We start from the raw sequence: 20,858 nt of genomic DNA on the forward strand, positions 1-20,858 counted from the left end.
GTTTGCAGGGCACTTTGCAGAGGGACCCTCTCTGAAGGTGCATACACAAGCACAGTGTAATACAGCAGGGCCAGAGGGCAGCAGGAGAGCGATCCTATCGGGAAGTGGGCCTTATTGGAAAGCCTGAGAGGTGGGTGGGTGCAAGCCCCAAGATGATCAGAGTCTTAGTCCCTGTGGACTGAGGAGAGGTGACTTACTACAGGTTAATTAGAGCACCTGGAGCCAATTAAGCCCTGCCAGAGACCTAATAAAAACCCCCTGCTTCAGCCAGCCCAGAGAAGGGAAGGAGAGCTGGCTGTAATTTGGAGAAGCAGTGTTATTGACTGGAGGAGAGGAGTACTAGGGGAGGGAAACCCTGCCTGTACAGAGGATTGAGAGAAACCCTGCTCAAGGGGAAAGAGGGTAAGAAGACTGTAAAGCTGAAGGGGCTGGGACCTAGAATAGGGGGTGGACCCAGGTCCCTTTTCTCCCCTAGCAGAGCTGTTGGGGCAATGGTGCCCTGATCCACAACACCAAGGAAAAGTGTGGGACCCCTCCAATTGGATCAGCCATTTGCCACAACAGATAAGGAATAGAGGTTAGGAAGCAGTAAAGAGCTATTGAAATATAAAGCCTTAATGCAAACTTTAACAAGCAGCACTGGGTTGCTTGGATTTTTCTCCCCAGAGCTGTGGCTGCTTTGTGCTCTGTTGCTTGGCTTCCATCACACAGCCATTTCAGTGTATCCCCTCTCCTAAAATGAGTGGCTGCTTTGTGCTCTGCAGAATGTGGCTTCCAGGGTAGGCCAACAAGGAGAGGAAAGTCAAGAATATTTCCTATAGGAAGGTTAACGGCAGCAGAACCAGGGTGTCCAACCAGGGTTTGGTGTTACAAGAGGGGTTCTCAAACTGGGGGTTGGGAGCCCTCAGGGGATCATGAGGTTATTACATGGGGGGAGGGGGGGTTGCGTGCATCAGCCTCCACCCCAAACCCTGCTTTGCCTCCAGCATTTATAATGGTGTTAAATATAAAAAAAGTTCTTGATTTAGAATGGGGGTTGTGCTCAGAGGCTCCCTGTGTGAAAGGGGTCACCAGTACAAAAGTTTGAGAACCGCTGTGTTAGAACATGGCCTGATCCCCTGAAGTAGGGGAAGGTGTATATCAAACAAGACTGAGCAAATACTGGGAAACCGCTCTTGGGGCCCAATCCTGCACTTGCTGAGGGAGCAGGGGACCAGCCTAGCTAAGGGGCCTGGCTCTAAACTATTACATTGGAGAGGAAGCAATTTGATCCAGGGTAGCTAATTCTCTGCAGTAGCATTTTATATCCTAGTCTAACCAGACTGCATTGGAGATGCACAGGCTGGGCTGGCGTCTGCAGCAGGCAGGCTGGGACCAGTCCATTCTGTGCACCAGTTGGTACCAAACACCATTGTGGCAGCTGAATCCAGCCTAGAACCAAGGCTCAGTGTAACAAGATCCTCTTTTAAAGTTTAAGCTCCTCCAACCTCTTTGGTCTTTTGTCCCCAAAAGAGCATAGTGCAGTTTGTGCTGCAGGACATCCTGACCAGACGCAGTTCCGAGAAAGGATGGACAATTAGCATCAGGACTGTTATTCCTTATGGAAATACTGGGCTCTAGTGGAGGCTCTAGGAACATGTCAAGACACAACAAAAATAAATGAACTGTTATGGGTGTGTGTGTGTGGGGGGGAGGGGGGGGAACCATATGTTACTAGCTGCATCATTAGCATGGCTTGAACCGTAGCTCCATGAGCTACATCAGCTCACAGAAGCTAAGCAGCATCTGCCCTGTTCAGTACTAGGATGGGAGATCTCCAAAGAGAAGAGGGAGGAGGGGTGTGGCAGAGGGTCACTGACTGAATGTCCAATACTGATTTAAGTCCATGCTCTAGGATGACAGCCAGGAGCACTGGAGGCTGCTTACTTGGCTAGTTACAATGAGAACTTTTGCCAACAAGCTAGTGGGTTATTCAGTGATGACCAATAGTCTAAGTGGTGTTGACCACTGGAGTGACTGGGTTCTCCTCATCTAAGTTCCACTTCGTGTTTCAGTTGGGTCTGGTATGTGGCACTTCCTGTCTTGAATGAACTGTGGGGTGTGTCCTGTGGTGATGCCACCTAACTTCCTGTGGGAAGTGCTGTGAGATGCAGGGATGACGTGGTAGTAACTGTGTATACGCTGGGCAGGATTAGTTATGTCTACACCAAGATCTATAGACACAAGTCCCTAGAAGGGACTAGAGAATAGATTTGACTGGCACTCATTGGGAGTGGCCTACTTGACTACCTTTGTGATAGGGCTGTAGTGGTCACCCTATGTGGGCTAACAAACCTTTGATCTCACCCCAGAATGACTTGTCTCTGTGGGAAGGTTTGGAGAGTTTTGAAAAACTTTTCTTGATCTTTCCTCTCAGAGGCCATTGATGGAACGAGTCCAGCTGTGCAGGCCTCCTAGAGGGAGGGGAAAGACCCTGCATTACAGAAACCTCACTGTCCCTCTCATAGGGTCCTTCCTGAAACAGTGCCCACCTGGGAGCCAGGGACACTGGAGGGCAGCCTCCGTGCTCCTGTAGGTCTCCACTTGGCCAGACTCCGAGCAGGAGGGAGCCCTCTTTCCATGGCCATTCAATCCTGGCCTTCTGGAAAAGTCCTCTATTAGAGAATGGTCACTTTCCCTAGGCAGCCTAACCAGCTCTCCTGTAGCCTCCTATCAGACAAGAGGATCTTAAGTCTCCTGTTACTCCATGGGTTTCATTGCTATAGGGCTTTTCCAGAGTGATCTCACTGACTGTTCTGGTAAAGCAACCAATTACAAAGCCACTTGCAGGCCCACATGCACTCCCAGTGGGTCCAAACCATCTCCTATTAAAGATGGTGGTAAGTCTCCATTTCCTTCAGTGAGGGTACAGGTGTCCTCGGGCAAGCTGCCCTTGGCTCCAGCTGCTTTCCATGAGCACCCCCCTTGTACCATGCCAGTCAGCAGCTCAACATTTGCACATACAAGTGATGTGAGGCCAATTCTGCATGAGGCTAGTAAAGCCACTGCTGTGTGGGGACAGTCCAGACAATGGTGGCTGGCCATGCAGAGATCCTCTCTGAGAACCTGGAGCAGCTGCTCCTCTCCCCCACCCACCCCAGTCAGTGGGAGCAGTCACTGAGCACAGCCTGTGTGAGGAAATCCAGAGGTCTCCACCAATAGCTAGAGGAGAAATCAGTCACCCTTTGCCCTTTAGCTTTTTGGATAGGAAGGGGGCATCTCCTCTTTCCAGACAGTCAGCACCCCCAGCCTCTTTGCCTCACCTGTCATCCCCCTGCCATGTGTCCTTTGTATTCCTCACTTCTCTCCAACTCCACTGACAGCCTGACCTACCTGGCACAAAACATTGTAACCTCTGCATGCTGCCCACTGACGCGCTGCAGTCAGCTGCAAGGGACTGGTGCTTTGATGTGGGCAATAGACTTTCACCCTCTAATTCCCAACCCTAGACTGGCAAGGGAGGGGAGCAAACTGCCCCGGGTAATACTACAGGTACCTTGTAAACTTCAACACACACAAGTAATCCAAAAAGAAAAGGAGTACTTGTGGCACCTGGCTGAATGCATCTGATGAAGTGAGCTGTAGCTCAAAAGCTTATGCTCAAATAAATTAGTTGGCCTCTAAGGTGCCACAAGTCCTCCTTTTCTTTTTGCAAATACAGACTAACATGGCTGCTACTCTGAAACAAGTAACCCAGTTAGACACTGGATCAGACTATTTAAAATAAATATTTAAACCTCAAAGATGAGCCCACTTATCTCCCTTAATCCCACTTTATAAACCCAGGTTCAGTCTCCATCAGTAAGTACTTTAAGATGGAAAGCTTTGCAATTGCGAAGAGTTGATTCAGACTTGCATTTGGTAACCATTTATTTTCTTCTAGTAGAAGGTCAGGGCCTCGTTGTGCTAGGTGCTGGGCAACTCGTTTGAAGACTTGCTGTCCTAAAAAGCTTAAACTTAAATAGACAAGACAGACAAATTAAAATGTGCTTTTTCTTTTTCAGATGGGGAGCCGCAACGGAGAAATTAAGTGACCTGCCCAGAGTCCCACATGGAGTCAGTGGCAGAATTGGAAATTGAACCCAGATCTTGAGTTCCAGGCCTGTGCTGAACCTGAAGAGCACCTTTTTCCTAGTAAACGTATGACCATGTACCTGGAGGAGGATTAATGAGAGACAGGGAAACCTCTTAAACGGTAAACCTCTCCCATTAGTGTTGCTTGCTGTGTGTAAGGCATATGAACCTACCTCTCTTTACCAGAAGGTGGTACAAGTGAGCTGCACTTCTGCTGATGCTAGATATAGTTTCCTATATAGAGGGAAGGAAAAAAGTTCTTGTGAAACTACTTGCAGATGCACAACAAGTTGCAAACTCATGCTGGAGACCTGTTAAATTTGATACAAACTCAGCTACAAGCAGGAAGGTTTCCGGCAGGGCTGGGAGCTAAGCTAGTCTCACATATTTAGGGAGGAATTTGCCAGGAAAACTCTCTGCTGGGCAATCATCTTTTCCAAACTATCTAGACAGCCTGATTTCATGCGCCAATCACTGTAGGTCACTAACTCTCACAGGACTGCAACATAGGTAACAGTGCCAGCTTGGCTTTTCTGAGCCACATAGCAGGTAAAGCACAGGCCATAGAAGGTCTGAATTCCCCCTCTTTGATCGGAGCTCGCTTGGTGGAGGCTGCCAACAACTATCACAACTGACCCTTTCTGAGGTGTGGACACTAAGAATTCCTTCAAAGGTAGAAATACACTAACTCTTGTTGGTGGCCGCTCTTTTTTTTTTCCTTAAAATTCCTAATTAGCTTTAGGAAAAACAAATCTGCAAAGACTCATTCAAATCGTTGGAATTTATTTAGGTTTTTTGCAGACTCAATAATAAAAATGGACAGTTGTCTCTGTTCTTTACTGCACCTAAACAGACACGCACAACATGCAAAGCATTAAGACTTGCTAGCTAGTACATCTGCTACCGTAAGACTTACTGTGATACTTGTATATTTATCACTTCTCACAGTAGCAGATTTACTCAGCCCCAGCAAGCAGGGGGACAAACTAAGCCCTGGATGGGGGGGAGGAAGAGGGCAGAGCCCAAACCCCTGTGACTGGGGGATGGAGCCCACTGAAGCCTGAGCCTCACTTCCCAAATCCCTGCCTTCCTGGGGGAACTCTCCTGCAGTCTGTGGTGCCAGAAGGCAGCAGGGACCAGGCTCTGCTGGTGGCTTGGGAGAGGCCTGCTGCTTCCCCCCTCCCAATCATGACCCAGGAGGCTGTGGCTGCAAAAAAAGCCCCTGGTGGCTGCATTTGAGAAACTGCCAATGCCATTCAGAGCTACCAGGGGTGAGTTAAAATGGGAGATGAATAGGAGCCTTGTGTGTCAGAAACTTACTCACTGCTTTTCCCTTGCAGAAAATGGCTGCAAGCAGGAACCAAGGGCTGGGTCTGGATCCTGGGAGCCACCCTCAGTGTTGCAGCAGGAAAGGTAGGCTGGGTTAAGTTGATTTCCACAGCTGGATTTAAAGCCACATGATGTCAGAAGGCAGATGAAACTCCAATATGCTTTTGATGCTTAAAGGATTTGTGGGCATGCCAGGCTTGGGTGAGGGCCCTGAGCATCCCAGCCCCACCCCCATGAGAGAGAGTTTCAAACGCTCATTAAGCAACTCACTGGTGAATGGGTAGGGCTCTCCCCTCCCAGGCCTTGGCACGAAGGATGGGGCTCATTGCAGGGAGGAAATAGCCCTGCTTGAGTGGTTGCTGCCCAACTGTACTGGGGCAGGGCCAATGTGGGGAGACTCCTTATGAGCAACTGTTTCCCAAGCCTACAGTGAGCACAGAGCTGCTTCCCACACTTCAAAACCTGATCAGTGGGGCCTGATACAAAGATAAAGTGACTAAGAGAACATGAGGAGCATCTCTAGAGCACTCCTGGAGGCTGGGCTAGGGGCAGCTGTAGCAGGAAAGGCCCAAACACACAAGCTCTTTGGAGCAGAGGCGATCTTTTTGTTGTGCTGGGGGCTGTACATATGCAGTCAAGCCCAATCCCTGTTCGGGGATGGGTACTACTGCTTCACTAGTCACCAAGTTAAATGAAATGGGAGGGGGGAGAGGAGTTTGCACTGCAGCTTTGATTGAGAAATAGCTCCCCCTTGGCTCAGTACAGCCTTCCAGTTACTTGCCTAGCAAGAAGCCCTTTTTAGCGCCTGTGATCTGTAAATATCAAAAGATTACCTGGAATGGCAACTTTCATTCCAAAGGAGAGCAAAGTGTCATTGGTGTAGTGTTGCTCTGGGGGCTGTATTTCAGTGCATCAAGGAATCATTCATCCAGTGGAAGCTGCAGAGGGAATTTAGGTCACCAGAATGCAAATACTCTATCTGGAACCTTACCAGGAGGCTGGGTTCACGCCCTGCACATGCTACAAGATGCAGGAGCATTGCTGCGGTAGCAAGAGATGTAGAGTGTTTCTAAGGCTTCTCTAAAATGCTAGAGGGCTAGCGCAAGGGACAAGGGGTGTGGATTTAATTTTAAATCTCACCTGAAAGACACCCCCTCCAGGAGCAGAGGCTGTCCTAATGTAACACACTGCAATAATACAGTGGAAGGACTGCCAGCAGAATTCCTGCTGCTTCCCAGCTGTATTTATACCAGGCCATCGCTGGCCTGTTCAGCCACCAGAATCATTCCCAAGCACACTCAGGCCAGAAGCTGCTGAACTAAGGGGATCATAAGGCAGGGAGATCTAGCAGAGCTGGTGCCAGCTGGTCAATGGTGATCATGCTACTGTGTTCATCTTGCACATGTGAGCCATTAGTAACTGGCAATTCATGCTCCCTGAATCTAAAACAACTTTCTAAGAGCAGCAGTATTCCATGCCTGGTGAGACTGCATTGCCCAGGGGATAGGGCACTGGGCTGGCACTCATAAGGCTGGGTTGTAGTCCCAGTTCTGCCATTGACGAGTTGTGACTTACTTACTGATCCAACACATTGTCTGTTTGTTGTAAGCTGTTTGGGACAGGGACTGTCTTTAGCTGTGTGCTTGTCCCTCTAGTTTAATAAAAATAACCCACCCAGAAGATCCTGTTGCTAGAGGACATACATAGCTACAATACTTTAAAATCCCAGAATCCTGGGCATTAGTCATAGCAGAAATAGCTATGAACCAACAGCCTGTAAGAGAAGAGTTTAATCACTAGGCAAGTGATGATAAAATGCTGCTTTTAATAAGCCAGCATAAAAAACAAGCACCAACTGTAGAGGAGCATGTATGAAGACTCGTGGGTTCAATTCCTGGCTAATACAGAGCACTGTGTGTGGGGAGGAGAAGGGTTATTGTGGTGTAGAGTGCTGTGGTGTGCCAGATACAGAGCACAGCTTTGCATAGACAACACTGAACAGCTGACCACCCTCTAATTCCTACTTTTTATTTTAAACAAAAATTGCCCTGCAAGCCAACATTAAGTGTAAATAATGTAAAATTAGCCCAATGCCTACCATCACTCTAGCCTTTTGAATAAGGTCCTATTTACAACTTGCCATTTCAAAAGGCACTTGCAACTTCATGTAAAACTTAAATGGACTCTAAAGCATCCAAATGCTGCAGAACAGATTTATGAATAGGGAGGGATAACTTCCCCAGGTGTAACTTTCCAAATGACCTAAGAAAAACCATGGATTTTGTACCTGTCTAATTAGCATAGTTCACAGTGCCTTTTTTTGCATTTAAGGCAAGCATTAAGTATTTCAATATGCTGGTCATTTGTTAATAGAATTGAACAGAAATGACACCCATATAGATCAAGCCAGCCTAATAGATGCAAAGATGACATGCTCAGTATTTTCAGGAGACCTAACATTGCTATAGTGTGTACATTAGGCAACAAGATACCTTTAGTTTGGGGAGCCACAATCTTCCAAGTGTCCCTGCTGCACAAGCAGGAGGCTCCAGGACACCTTCCTTTTGTTACTGTGTAAGTGTGTGTAGGGGGAAAAAAAAAAAGCATTGATAAGAGACAGCTTGATTATCCCCATACAGATACATAGGCCATGAGAGCTCAGAATAAATTTTTAAAATGTCCTTGCAGTCAGATCTTAAAAATAAAATACTTTATTGATAGTATGAACGTTTAACACGTTTAATGCTGTCAGCTATAAAAATGATTAGACTTCTGCTTGGTACATTGGCTTTACAAATTTACAAATGTTAATGAATACTAGGGTATACATTTTGCACTTGATTATAACCCCCTCAGCCAGTGACAGCTCTGCAGCAATGTCTGCTTATAACTCAGACACGAATCAGTTTTAGTTGCTTCCACACACAGAATCTACATCAAAAATTTAAATACTAACCCTACATTTATTGGATTAGCTGAATCCATTTTAATATTTGTGCTTTGTTGAAAGGCTACTAGCAAAAATACACATTTTCTCTTGCATTCCCCCTCCCCATATTACATTGCAGAAGAAATACAGTATTCAGTGCATTTCCTAAGAAATAAACTTTACTATAGTATATATCTTGCTCTAGAGTAATATAATAAAGAAATGGTATCACCATTTAAGATTAGGGTAAAAGCAAGAAAACAGGTTAGAGCAGTTGTTGGAATGATACTCTAGCTAAAATCCATTCAGTTTTCAGCTGTTTCTCTTATCAGGAGAAGAATTTGCTGGGGTAAAATCAAATTTTAAATGTGCTTTCCCAAGAGTCTCTACCTATTTTGCTATAGGAGCAGGTCCTCAAAGAATCAATCCTGAAGCACTTAGAGGAGAGGAAAGTGATCAGGAACAGTCAGCATGGATTCACCAAGGGAAGGTCATGCCTGACTAATCTAATCGCCTTTTATGATGAGATTACTGGTTCTGTGGATGAAGGGAAAGCAGTGGATGTATTGTTTCTTGACTTTAGCAAAGCTTTTGACACGGTCTCCCACAGCATTCTTGTCAGCAAGTTAAGGAAGTATGGGCTGGATGAATGCACTATAAGGTGGGTAGAAAGCTGGCTAGATTGTCGGGCTCAACGGGTAGTGATCAATGGCTCCATGTCTAGTTGGCAGCCGGTGTCAAGTGGAGTGCCCCAGGGGTCGGTCCTGGGGCCCGTTTTGTTCAATATCTTCATAAATGATCTGGAGGATGGTGTGGATTGCACTCTCAGCAAATTTGCGGATGATACTAAACTGGGAGGAGTGGTAGATACGCTGGAGGGGAGGGAGAGGATACAGAAGGACCTAGACAAATTGGAGGATTGGGCCAAAAGAAATCTAATGAGGTTCAATAAGGATAAGTGCAGGGTCCTGCACTTAGGATGGAAGAATCCAATGCACCGCTACAGACTAGGGACCGAATGGCTCGGCAGCAGTTCTGCGGAAAAGGACCTAGGGGTGACAGTGGACGAGAAGCTGGATATGAGTCAGCAGTGTGCCCTTGTTGCCAAGAAGGCCAATGGCATTTTGGGATGTATAAGTAGGGGCATAGCGAGCAGATCGAGGGACGTGATCGTTCCCCTCTATTCGACACTGGTGAGGCCTCATCTGGAGTACTGTGTCCAGTTTTGGGCCCCACACTACAGGAAGGATGTGGATAAATTGGAAAGAGTACAACGAAGGGCAACGAAAATGATTAGGGGTCTAGAGCACATGACTTATGAGGAGAGGCTGAGGGAGCTGGGATTGTTTAGTCTGCAGAAGAGAAGAATGAGGGGGGATTTGATAGCTGCTTTCAACTACCTGAAAGGGGGTTTCAAAGAGGATGGCTCTAGACTGTTCTCAATGGTAGCAGATGACAGAACGAGGAGTAATGGTCTCAAGTTGCAATGGGGGAGGTTTAGATTGGATATTAGGAAAAACTTTTTCACTAAGAGGGTGGTGAAACACTGGAATGCGTTACCTAGGGAGGTGGTAGAATCTCCTTCCTTAGAGGTTTTAAGGTCAGGCTTGACAAAGCCCTGGCTGGGATGATTTAACTGGGACTTGGCCCTGCTTTGAGCAGGGGGTTGGACTAGATGACCTTCTGGGGTCCCTTCCAACCCTGATATTCTATGATTCTATGATAGGGTGCTACTATTTTTCTTACTCCTGGTATATAAATTTATTAGAAGTCTGTAAAAACATATCTAACCATCTCCATTGCATTATACCAAAGACTATCATACGGGTCATTTTTCAGCTTGGAAAAGAGATGACTAAGTATAGGGGATATGATAGAAGTCTATAAAATCGTGAGTGGTGTGGAGTAAAGTGGTATTGACTCCTCATAATACAAGAATTAGTGGTCACTAAATGAAATTAATAGGCAGCAGATTTAAAACAAACAAAAGTATATTTTTTCACTCAACACACAGTCAACCTGTAGAACTCCTTGCTAGAGGATGTTGTGAAGGCCAAGACCATAACAGGATTCAAAAAAGAGCTAGATAAGTTCATGGAAAATGGGTCCCTCAATAGCTATTAGCCAGGATGGACAGGGATGGTGTTCCTAGCCTCTCGTTTGCTAGAAGTTGGGAATTGATCACTTGGTGATTAACTGTTCTATTCATTCCCTCTGGGGCACCTGTGAGAACACAGGATATTGGGCTAAATGGGCCTTTGGTCTGACCCAGTAGGCTGGTGGGTGTGGGGGGGAGGGGGAGAGAGAGAGAAAAGGGTTGTCTAGGACACCATCTACCAAAGCAGTTCAAGAATTCTGTTCTATAAATTAAGACTTGAAGCTGGAAGAGACCTATTAGCATATACAAGAGTGCATCCTTCCAACCACTGCAGGAATCTTTCCTACAATAAAGTATCAAGTGCTTTGTTCAGTTGGGTGCTTGCTCCTCTGGTTTAGTTATTCAGCACATAACTGTGGGGAAACTCTTCTCTAGATGTGGGCCCCATGTTGCTATAGGCAGTATGGTTAAACATGGCCCGACATCAAGCAGCAAAACTGATTTCTAAGTTTCAGATCAGTCTCACACAATCTGTGCCACTTGGCATTTGGGATACACGCTCATTTGGGCTAGATTCCAGGCTCCAGACTGTAACCCTCATCTCTGTTTTATCTTGTTACATTTAGTGTCCATTACTGTAGTATCTTCACACACTAGATTATGCTGTCCTATTCGAATGCGAGTAGCATAAGTTTGCCTTTCACTTCACAGCACAGGCAGAAGTTATTGAATCTGTTGCAAAGTGAACTTAATGTCTTCATCCAAAAGTTAGGCAGATTGTTTTCTAAGTTTAAAAAAAAAAAACCCTGCTGTCTTGTTTTATAATCTTAAAAGTGTATTTCTACCTTTTTCTTTATAAATTATGGAGAACTTCAATAACATAACCAGACTAAGATTTATATATGCATTGTGTGTAACATGTACATCAGTGCATCTATCTATACATATATGCATATCTATATAAATGTTAATAATTTGGTTCCACAGCTGCAGCCAATGAGGCTAGCAGGATCCTTTAGCAGTCTGACATACAGTATTGTTACAAAGTGAGCAATTTAAGTTATTGCTTTTGATTATTAGTAAAGATCCCATCTTACTGTATAGAATGACTAGCAATTTCTCTTTTCAAGTAATAGCAAGATCCTTATCTCACAAGTTCTACACATACCAGTAGATTGCTTGAAGTTTAAAATCAAAGGTGAAGCACCAGGAATGAATCTTTAGCAATTTAACCTACAATGAGACTAGGTGGGAAATTAATGAGCTGCAAGAAACTAGCACCCTCACTGTTTTTGGACAACTCCAGTGGAAGAGAGGGGATTGGGCTTCACAGAGCTAAACTGTAGGACCAAAATCTACCCTAACGCACTTGTGCATCTCCTCAGCTGTCAACAGGAGCTACATCCTAACATGAAAGGGCAAAACTGGGGCCAATCTGTCGTCACCTTTTGAAAGATGTTCATTCTGTAGCATGTTGTTTGTTTACAAACTTGATTTAAGAACAACTGGAAAGGATTTAAAAAAAGTGTTTTTAAACATTCATGATTCACAGGAGTGCTGTGGTTTCTGCTGTTAGATGGTCCCTTTTTTTGTTTTGTACAGAAAACCACCTTCATGTCAGGCTTAGTTCAGGCACTTTTTATACAGTGTTCATCTGGAATAAAAATCTGCACAAGTGATTTTTGTACAACTTAAAATGAATGCTTCAGCCCCATTATAGTTTGCTAGTCAGCTCCCAGCACAATTTTCTTCCCACCTTGTTTCATTTGACTGCTGGCATGAGACACCTTTAAGAGGCTACCTTACAGCTCTATAGTTAAGGTTTATACATCAACAAATTATTTCCTACCTATTTTTTAAAAAGAAGGTACACTAGATGTATTATACAGATACATTCTGCTACTACCCAAATAAATAACATGGAGTGGATAAAACAGTGTCTCTTAGCTCTAGGAAGCTAAGCCATGGAATGCTACATTCACATTTTCTAAAGACTAGCTATTAGTTGGCAACAGTATCTCAATGTCTTTACCGTTTGCTACTACAGCATTGTTAGAGCAGCTACTTGCCAAGTCCATGGTGGCCCCAACAGAGGATGGCTGGGAAGGGGTTTTGGTTAGTGGGGTAGGAGTTGCCGGGGACTGAGCCAGGCCAGGTTTCTTTGGAGGAATAGGTGGAGGGTTCCCCCTTTCTGCTCTAGGGATTGTTGGAGATTTAATTCCAGGAGACAATGGGCTCAGCGGGCTAGAAACTTTGCCTGGGCTGGACTCGCTTTTTGGACTTGCCGTGTTTGCCAGATTCCGATAGTCTGTGCCAAAGGGCGAACTATTCGGAGAGACTGGCTTTATAGGTCCTTGCTGACTGGTGAATCTGGAAAGAACCTGAGTGACTGTGTTGCGGGCTAACTGTTTCGCAGCGGAGTTGTCTGCAAGGGTAGGAGACAAATCCCTTGACGGTGGGCTCTGCAAGCCACTTGACTGATGGTCCTGATCAGCTTGGGACTGAAATTTGTGTCTGGCAGCGTGGAAACGTTGGTTGATCCCCACCTGATAGGATGACTGGTAACCAGGGCTGTTTCCTGAAGCTCCTACCAAACGTTTAGTCAGAACTGGGGACGAGCATGGAGAAGATGTCAGAGATGAGGCAGCTGTGCTGCTGGGAGAGAGAGACGTCCCACCAGAAGGAAGCTGTGGGATCAAATACACAGGAGATTCTGTTCTTACAGGGGAACTTCCATTCTCAACTGCACTTTCTGGGACTGGCCCAACGGCCTTCTCTCTCAGTGGTGCCTGGTTCTCTATGTCTGTCTGCTCTAGCTCACCACTTGTTTGCATGTCTGTGTCACAGTGCCCATTTGCTTTAGCATAGGGATGGGTAGGTGTGGCAGGGCTGGGCAAGGCCATGTGTGCAGTTATGCCTGCACTGCCCAGATTGAGTCTGTCTGCCTGGGAGCTTTCTGTCTGGCAAGACACAGACCTCACCAGTGGGCTCTGGGGTGCTACAGCTCTGGACATTGCTGAGGGGTTTTGCTCTGAGTGCTCAGGAGAGCTGGTGCCCTGGCAAGGAACCTCCAGTTCTTTCAGGGTTTTCTTCAGGCTCTCCAACTCTTCCTTGAGTGCTTTTGTCCGGTTCTCTTCTCGATTCAGCTTGGCTCTCAGCTGTTCTCTTTCGATATCGAACTCTGAGAGCTGCTTTTCCACCTGTGCCTCCATCTGCAAACCCCGCTTCTTCTTGGAGGCCAGCTCCTCCTCCAGCTTGCTCACTTTGCTCCTCTCTTTCTCCAGTTTCAAGCTCAGCTCCCCTGCCTTCTGTCCCTCTTCCACTACCTTGGCTGTGGCTTTCTTGCACTCCAGCACAAGCATGGAGGACAGCTGCTTGTGGCGTGCCCGCTCTTCCTCCAACTGGCTCGACAGCTTCTTCTGCTCTTTTTCAAATTTTTTCACTTGGGTCCTTTCAAATTCCAGCTGGAAAAGAAGACAGAAGGGTTCTCAGAAGAAACTAAACAGCCTCCAAATGTGCCTCCATATGCAAATGAGACAACTTTCAATACCCCCAAAGAACTAATGTGGTAGAGCTGCAGATCAGAAGCCTTCCTCATCTACCTGAGCTCACAATCCTATATTTTTCAGAAACAGAGGGTCTCACTACCACCACACACAGACGCATGGTTTCCTGTTCCACTTTAGGTGTCTGAGGTCAACAACCCTTGCATGGCTAACAGCTCAAATCGGTTCTTGACATGTATGTAACATTGGCATTAAATGTACCACTTTATATAGTCACTGAGGGGAAATTTTCAGTTGTTTACCTTTAGTGTAATATACACTAATGGTCTAGCATACAGAAGTTTCTCTCTTACTGGTTCCACCTCCCTACCGCCCCCCCCCCTTAATCTGCTTTACAAAGCCATTTAGAAACGTTTATGGAAGTCTAAAGTCTAACGCTATAGCTTTTTCTTCTTGTGTTACAGATCAAGCAGTAACATGAATCTGCATTATTGTGGCTCTCTGAACAAAAGTATACCAATTCTTCTCCCTAATAGTCTGGGAGTTCTGCACCAGTACTGTAAAGTATCAGAAAGCCACAGGGTAGGACTCAGATTGTTTTGCCTTTAAGTTCAGCCTGCTTCATGAGCTTCTGTTTGAAGGCAGAAACAAGTTCTCTTAACCTGTGAACATTGTAACCCATTTCACACATGGAAAACGGGGCAGGGCAAAGCTGATATTTTATATCTGGTTGACAAAAGCCACGAAATGTAGAGTCTCAGATCCTTAATGTTTATTTGAGATTCAGGTACAATTAGACAGATGTTATACTAAGTCTGGGTGATGAAGCAGATCTGTATGTTCTGACAGCATTCAGCTTTCTGTGGGGAAGGTAATTATTAACTCCCAAGACACACCTGCTGAGTCAGCCGCTCCCGCTCCTTCTCCAACATGTAGGTGACATCATCTCCTTCAGCAGTGTCCTGGGCATGCCGCTGCCTCTCTTCCTCAAGATCCAGTATCACCTTCCAAACACAGACACTTCAGTCATCTTTTTATGGAAAAGCATTTCCATACATGCTCAGAAACCCACTGTCCACGTGCCCTTATTTTAGCCTTCAATAGATAATTTGTATGTTTGTCTCCAATGTGTAGTGCAGCTTTAAAAAAGTATTTTCCTCACAGAATTTGTTTTGGCTAGTAAATCCCCTCTCAGGCACCAAAGGTCATTAAGACAAAAACCAGGAGCCTCCGGAGTATGTTTTTAGATAGTGGTTCAAGGGAAATTTGCATTATGATATGCAGTTCTCTTTCACTCCTGGGGGAATCCTGCACCACTGTGCATGTGCAGAATTTATATCCCCTGCAGAAAAATTATTTTCTGACTGGGAAACAAAGGGAAGCCACAAGAGCAGTCAGGTGACCTAACCCAGCAGTATGTTTTGGGTGCCCAGGGCAGTTAGCAGAGAGGTGGGGCAGGGGATGACCTGGCTGGTGGCTGTGGCTACTCTGGGCCAGGCTCAGCTGCTTGAGCTGGAGAGGACAGGACTTCTTTTTCCCCTGCACAGCATCTGGGGTGGGGTCAGACCCACCCCCAGAGTTCTTCCCCCACTGCAGAAAGCTCTGCAATCTCCTGCACCTATTGCTCCTCAGCTGCAGGGGGCGAGGGATCCCTGTATAGGGAGCAGCTCCACCATCCACCCAATGCCCATGCAGCCAGACCCCCCCCCCCCCCGAGTCATAGAATATCAGGGTTGGAAGGGACCTCAGAAGGTCATCTAGTCCAAGCCCCTGCTCAAAGCAGGACCACTCCCCAATTTTTGCCCCAGATCCCTAAATGGCCCCTCAAGGATTGAACTCACAACCCTGGGTTTAGCAGGCCAATGCTCAAATCACTGAGCTATGAGTCCCATTACTGTTGCACCCAGAGCCCCCTAACAAGGCCCAGTGCAGCCAGATCCCCTGCACACCAGGATCACCCCTCCACACTTTTATCCTGCCCAAACCTGGTGCACCTGGCAGGGAGGGGCAGGCTCAGTCCTTGTGCTGTGTCAGGGTTGTGTGCAGCCTCACTGCTGAGTCCGTCCTCCAGGGAAGAAGCTGCAAAATGATCTCCCACCTCCCTGCAGCCAGTGGCCTGTGCTCCCCAATGACATGCTGGAGCCTCCATATTAATTTTGCAAATAAAATCTGCAGAGTTTTAAAATAGTGTGCAGAATTTTTACATTTTTTAGGCACAAAATGCCCTCAGGAGTACCTTTGCTGTGTCCTGGGAGAGATTTGAAGCTTGCAGCACAAATATTTAAGCCTGATTTGACAAAACAACTCTAATTTGTTCTAACACTTGAAACAAAACTGCCTGCTATAAGGCCCAGTCAAGAAGCTCCTTCAAATTCTACACTGAATTAAAATAACTGAAATTCCATTAACTCAGAAGAAGAGTCAACATACAAACTTTCCAGTCAGATACTGCAACTCTGCAGTATGCCATGACCAAAAAATTCCAGTTCTCCCAAACACATTCACCAAGAACTCAGCATCTACTCCATCCTTCTGACAAAGTCATTTTCTAGACATGCACAAACATATCAGTGCGCCTTAGGGGGAAGGCTAATTGGGTTGAAAAAGTGATTATAGCCAAATATATGGCTGAAAAAGTGAAGTAATGTTTCGTATTTATTCTTTCAATGACTTGCATGTCAAATTACTTAGTAAATTGAGCAAAGATTACTTCCAAAATGTCTTCTCTACACACACTGCCTCAGATCTAAAAGTCAAGTTGCTTTCTGCCTCTCACACTGATGATGTAAATATTCTGCAATCAGAACTGCTTTAGACAGTGGTGGCATTAATGTAAAAGGCAGAATAGAATCCAGCTCGCTGTCTCATAGCCAATACAGGAGTAAAAACTTACTTTGAATCTTATAGGCCAACATCATTAACTAGACACAATGGGCCCATTTTTTCTCTCGCTCTCTTATTTCTAAAGGAAACAGACCTATTTGCATGAGTGCTATGAGCAAGGTCTACAGAATCAGGCCAGTGCAAGAAGTGACTTTGCTGAGAAGGAGTCATTTTTGGATAATGGCTTTTAGTTCAGACCAGCAATCAGACAACAAAATTCATATCTACTAATTTGTTGCCGCTTCCCTTATTTTACTGTTTGCAGTGTCTACACTGGTAGCAAATATTGGTTTGACTCTGTTTGGAGAGGAACAACAAACAAAACAAAACTGGTTCACACCCTTCCAAAAGCTGAACTCTGCAAACTAAGTACACTGAAGGGCAAATAAATTAAAGAGTTGTGAGATTCCAATGAGTCCAGGTCAGTGGAAGTTCTTGTTTGTCTTCATACTTCTGTGCAGCTTTCCACTGTAAGCCAGATAAGCGCAGCTCTGGAGAGGTGGGGCCTCCAAAGAGAGTGTGGCCAGAACTTTTACTGAGTGTACCTTTACTATGCATTCATGCCAATTTGGGAGATGGTTAAAGCGATATTAAAAATACCTAATAGCATGAAAAATAGCCCTTGTTAAACAATATTTTTTGGAGGAAAAAATGTGTACATGTAATATAAAAGTCTATAAGGAGAAGCTGCATACCAACCCATTATATTTCTCTTTTAAATAAGCAAATATAGACCATTCAGTTAACTCACACGCATAGCTCAATGCTGTGTTTGCTCTGAGAGCTCAGTGCTGCTGTGAATTGGCAAAGCTTTCTGCGTGATGACATAAAAATGAAAGGATTTTTTTCCCCCAAGTTTAGTTCATACTATACTTCCTCAATCTGAGTAAGCTATTTCCTCCCTACATTTTCCACAGATCTCCCATTAATAGAACAGTAGCACATGCACCTTTGTATTCACAATACACAATCCTGATTAACTGTACAATATTGACCAATTAAAGCTTTTTAAAGCTACGAAGTAGGACTGTTTAGCAACTACAGGAATTTAACGTTCACTCTTTATCACACTAAAGCCAACAACATATTCCTAAAAGTACATTACTTATAGTGAGTTCTATAGAAATTAAAACCTACCTTTCTGTGCCTGCTTTCTGCAGCAGCTAGTTGAGAGAGCATTCTTTCCTGCATATTCTTGCAATGTTTCATCACTACTTTAAGGATAGACAAAGGATTGGAGCAAACTGGTTGCTTTTCGCCATGATTTCCCACCTTCAGCATCTCAAAATCTCTCTGCAGAGCCATTAATGGGTCACTGATGTTGTACTTTCCATAGCGTTCTTCAATGAAAGTGTTTCTGTGCTGGGCCTGAAATATATAAATATGTATTTCAATTTATTAAAAGGTGGTAACTGAAGAATCATATAGAAATGATTTGTCAATTTCCAGATAGAACAAATACCCCATTGTATTTTATCTCCGAGACGTAGCTGTCCCTGCTGCTTGGCAACAAGATGTGATACAGACCTAGTTATCCACTGTAGGAATAAAAGTATCTAGCATTGCACGTTTTTTCCTGATCAAAGGTGCTGGGTTAACAGAGACTAAAGAGATCTACTAATCCATAAGATAGATAGGCTGGGGAAAGCTTCTTCACAATGACCGCACACCAACATCTAAATGGGTGATTAGTGCAGCCTCCATGGCCCATTTAGTCCTTGCCGTCTCTGCTGATGCTGATAACAAGGGGGCCCATAAAGGTCATGGTTTTTGTGGCGAATGCACTAGTCCTTTGAGACCTGGACATAGTCAAAACAACTTATTTCAGAACCCATGAAAAGCTATCAAATGGCCACAGCGCACACGGTCAATGCTTAAACAACTTTACATCCTTATGCAGTTGGTAGACCTGGGTCAAAAAATCTTCCCCCCAGTCAAATGTCATGACAGTTTTTTTTTATTCTTAATTGTTGCTTGAAATCGCATCAGAATTTTTTGACTTTTTTTTTTAAGCCAATCCCAAAGCACAGCACAATATTTTGTTGAAAAATTTAGGTCCCCCCCACCATCAAAACACAAAAATTTGTCAAAAACTTGAAAGTTTCAACCCGTTCTAGAACCTGGGTTGGATTTACTCCTACAGTATAGAAGAGACGCCAATATCCCAGTGCTAGACAGCCTCCAGCACATCATCTTCTAACTGACGCCTTGTCTACACTGGCAATTCTCGCTCTGGGGTGTGAAAAAACCACCCTTTCGAGCACTGCACATTTCAGCCCTGGGAGCCACTCCCCTTGTGGGAGAGCTCTCTCCCCGCGCTGGTGCCACGACTACACAGCCATGGCAGTGCTTTAACATGGCTAATGAAGACATGCCCTGAATGAGGAGCCATCAGTCCTTTAATAGGAATTTTACATAAAGGGGACCACTTGCTCGTCACTAAGCATGGTGAGGACCAGTATATGCCATCCATCATGGTATAGTTTGAAGTTAATACAGAGCAGGATTGGGGTGAGGAGTCTTTTAGGGGTTTTTTTGTTTTCTTTCTGAGTGCTGCATGGCTTACATGAAGTGTAGATTTATGAATACGTTTATTTTACCAATTACCATGCCTAGCAAATCATTTTAAAAGATCAAAACTGACCTACCACAAGATATAGGAAGAGAAGCTAGTTTCACAAGATACATGGCAACGTGGTACCAGGGGTGGGGGGAGAGGAGAGGCGGCATGGGGATAGGGTCTGAAAGTACAAATTAAGCACAAAACTCTGTCACACTGCAAACCGTATGTAAGTGAGCCAAAGTGCAGACCCAAAAGCATGAAATTTCCATCTCTATTTTCCTTCCTGCTAGAATCAGTTGAAGCTATTGATTCCATTTTTGCTTTCCCCAACAGGAAGCTACATGCATGAAAAGGAAATCCAGCTCCAAATGCCCATGTCTTTTGACTGTAATTAAAATGCCAAAGAAACAAGAAGATGATCAATAAAAGGATTCTTTTCAACTAAAGAACCAAGGACCTCCTCTCCCCAAAATGACCCCCAAAGTTTACTCATGTTAACTGAAACCAGATCAAAGTCAAAGCTGCTTGTTTTGTCAAATTCACTGAACCACGTGGCTGGAACAGGAGATCAGGAATCTGAACTCCTAGGTTCCGTTCCTGGCTCTGCCACTGAAGTGCTGTGAAACTTTGAACAAGTCTCTTCACCTCACTGTGTCCTAGCTTCCCCTCGTATACAAAATAAGGTTTGTCTCCTAAGTTTATCCAAGTGGGAGTGTGTTCCACCAGTGACAAAGAAGAAAAAGTGGGACAACTGCAGACTTTGAAACCAACCCTGACAAAGCTTCTGCCTCTCGGGGGCAGAGGTTTCACTAGCATTCATAAAGTCTCAAAAGTCCTCGGATGCAAGGTATCAGAGGTGCCGAAAAGATACTATTGCTTTACCACTTCCAGAATGCAACCATTGGCAAGGAAAGATGTGCCCTTTTCTAACATTCATGTACTATACTGATACTCCCAACCCTTCCCCTGCTCCAGGGGAAAGGATGCAAAAAGGAAAGATTTCATAGCTTGAGTTTCAACAAATGCCAATGCTTTTCTGTGTTATATGTATAGGAAAAAAGTGAAGCACATCCAAGCACAGATTCAGAGAACACAAAAGCTCTCTACATAGAAGAAATTCCACTTCACCAATTATGTCATGTTTTGACTCATAATCAACATCATTTGCTCACTCTAGGTCAGAGATACCGAAAGAATCACTATTCCAAGAAACACAGAGCTCAGTGGAGAAAACGTAAACAAGGAGGCCTTTTATGAACAGTTTCTGCATCCGAGGACAAAGGAAGGAAATATTTTTTTCAACTTTGTAACAAACTCTGGTGGCCTTGCATTTGCTTAACTACTAAAGTTCAAGCACCAGCTTGAAAAGGTTGCACAGACAACATTTGGACAACTGACATACTGAAGATTTATCCATCTGAGGGGCTGAAGTGTGAA

General features: G+C 44.9%; 1 protein-coding gene and 1 long non-coding RNA gene across 6 annotated transcripts in view; one reads left to right on the forward strand and one right to left on the reverse strand.

Annotated features, from left to right (window-relative positions):
* Positions 1–267: 267 nt before the first annotated feature.
* Positions 268–20,391, forward strand: LOC119846503. Of its 2 annotated transcripts, XR_006276540.1 has the most exons (5): positions 268–402; positions 4,044–4,234; positions 5,454–5,526; positions 14,440–14,557; positions 19,755–20,391. It is a non-coding gene; the product is annotated as an uncharacterized LOC119846503 (long non-coding RNA). The 2 variants fall into 2 exon arrangements; XR_006276539.1 differs by lacking the exon at positions 19,755–20,391 and having other exon boundaries at positions 14,440–15,691.
* CTTNBP2NL (CTTNBP2 N-terminal like) overlaps positions 10,126–20,858 on the reverse strand; it is a 190,147-nt gene continuing 179,414 nt past the window's right edge. For all 4 annotated transcript variants that reach the window (XM_043500622.1, XM_038380281.2, XM_038380285.2 and 1 more), the window contains 3 exons: positions 17,996–18,226; positions 14,872–14,979; positions 10,126–13,933 (listed from right to left, as the gene is read on the reverse strand). In XM_043500622.1, the coding sequence (XP_043356557.1) occupies positions 12,464–13,933; positions 14,872–14,979; positions 17,996–18,226 (1,809 nt within the window). In that variant the 3' untranslated portion in view covers positions 10,126–12,463. The remainder of the gene's footprint in view (positions 13,934–14,871; positions 14,980–17,995; positions 18,227–20,858) is intronic.

This window comes from Dermochelys coriacea, chromosome 21, assembly GCF_009764565.3.
Source record: "Dermochelys coriacea isolate rDerCor1 chromosome 21, rDerCor1.pri.v4, whole genome shotgun sequence".
Taxonomy (NCBI): domain Eukaryota; kingdom Metazoa; phylum Chordata; order Testudines; family Dermochelyidae; genus Dermochelys; species Dermochelys coriacea.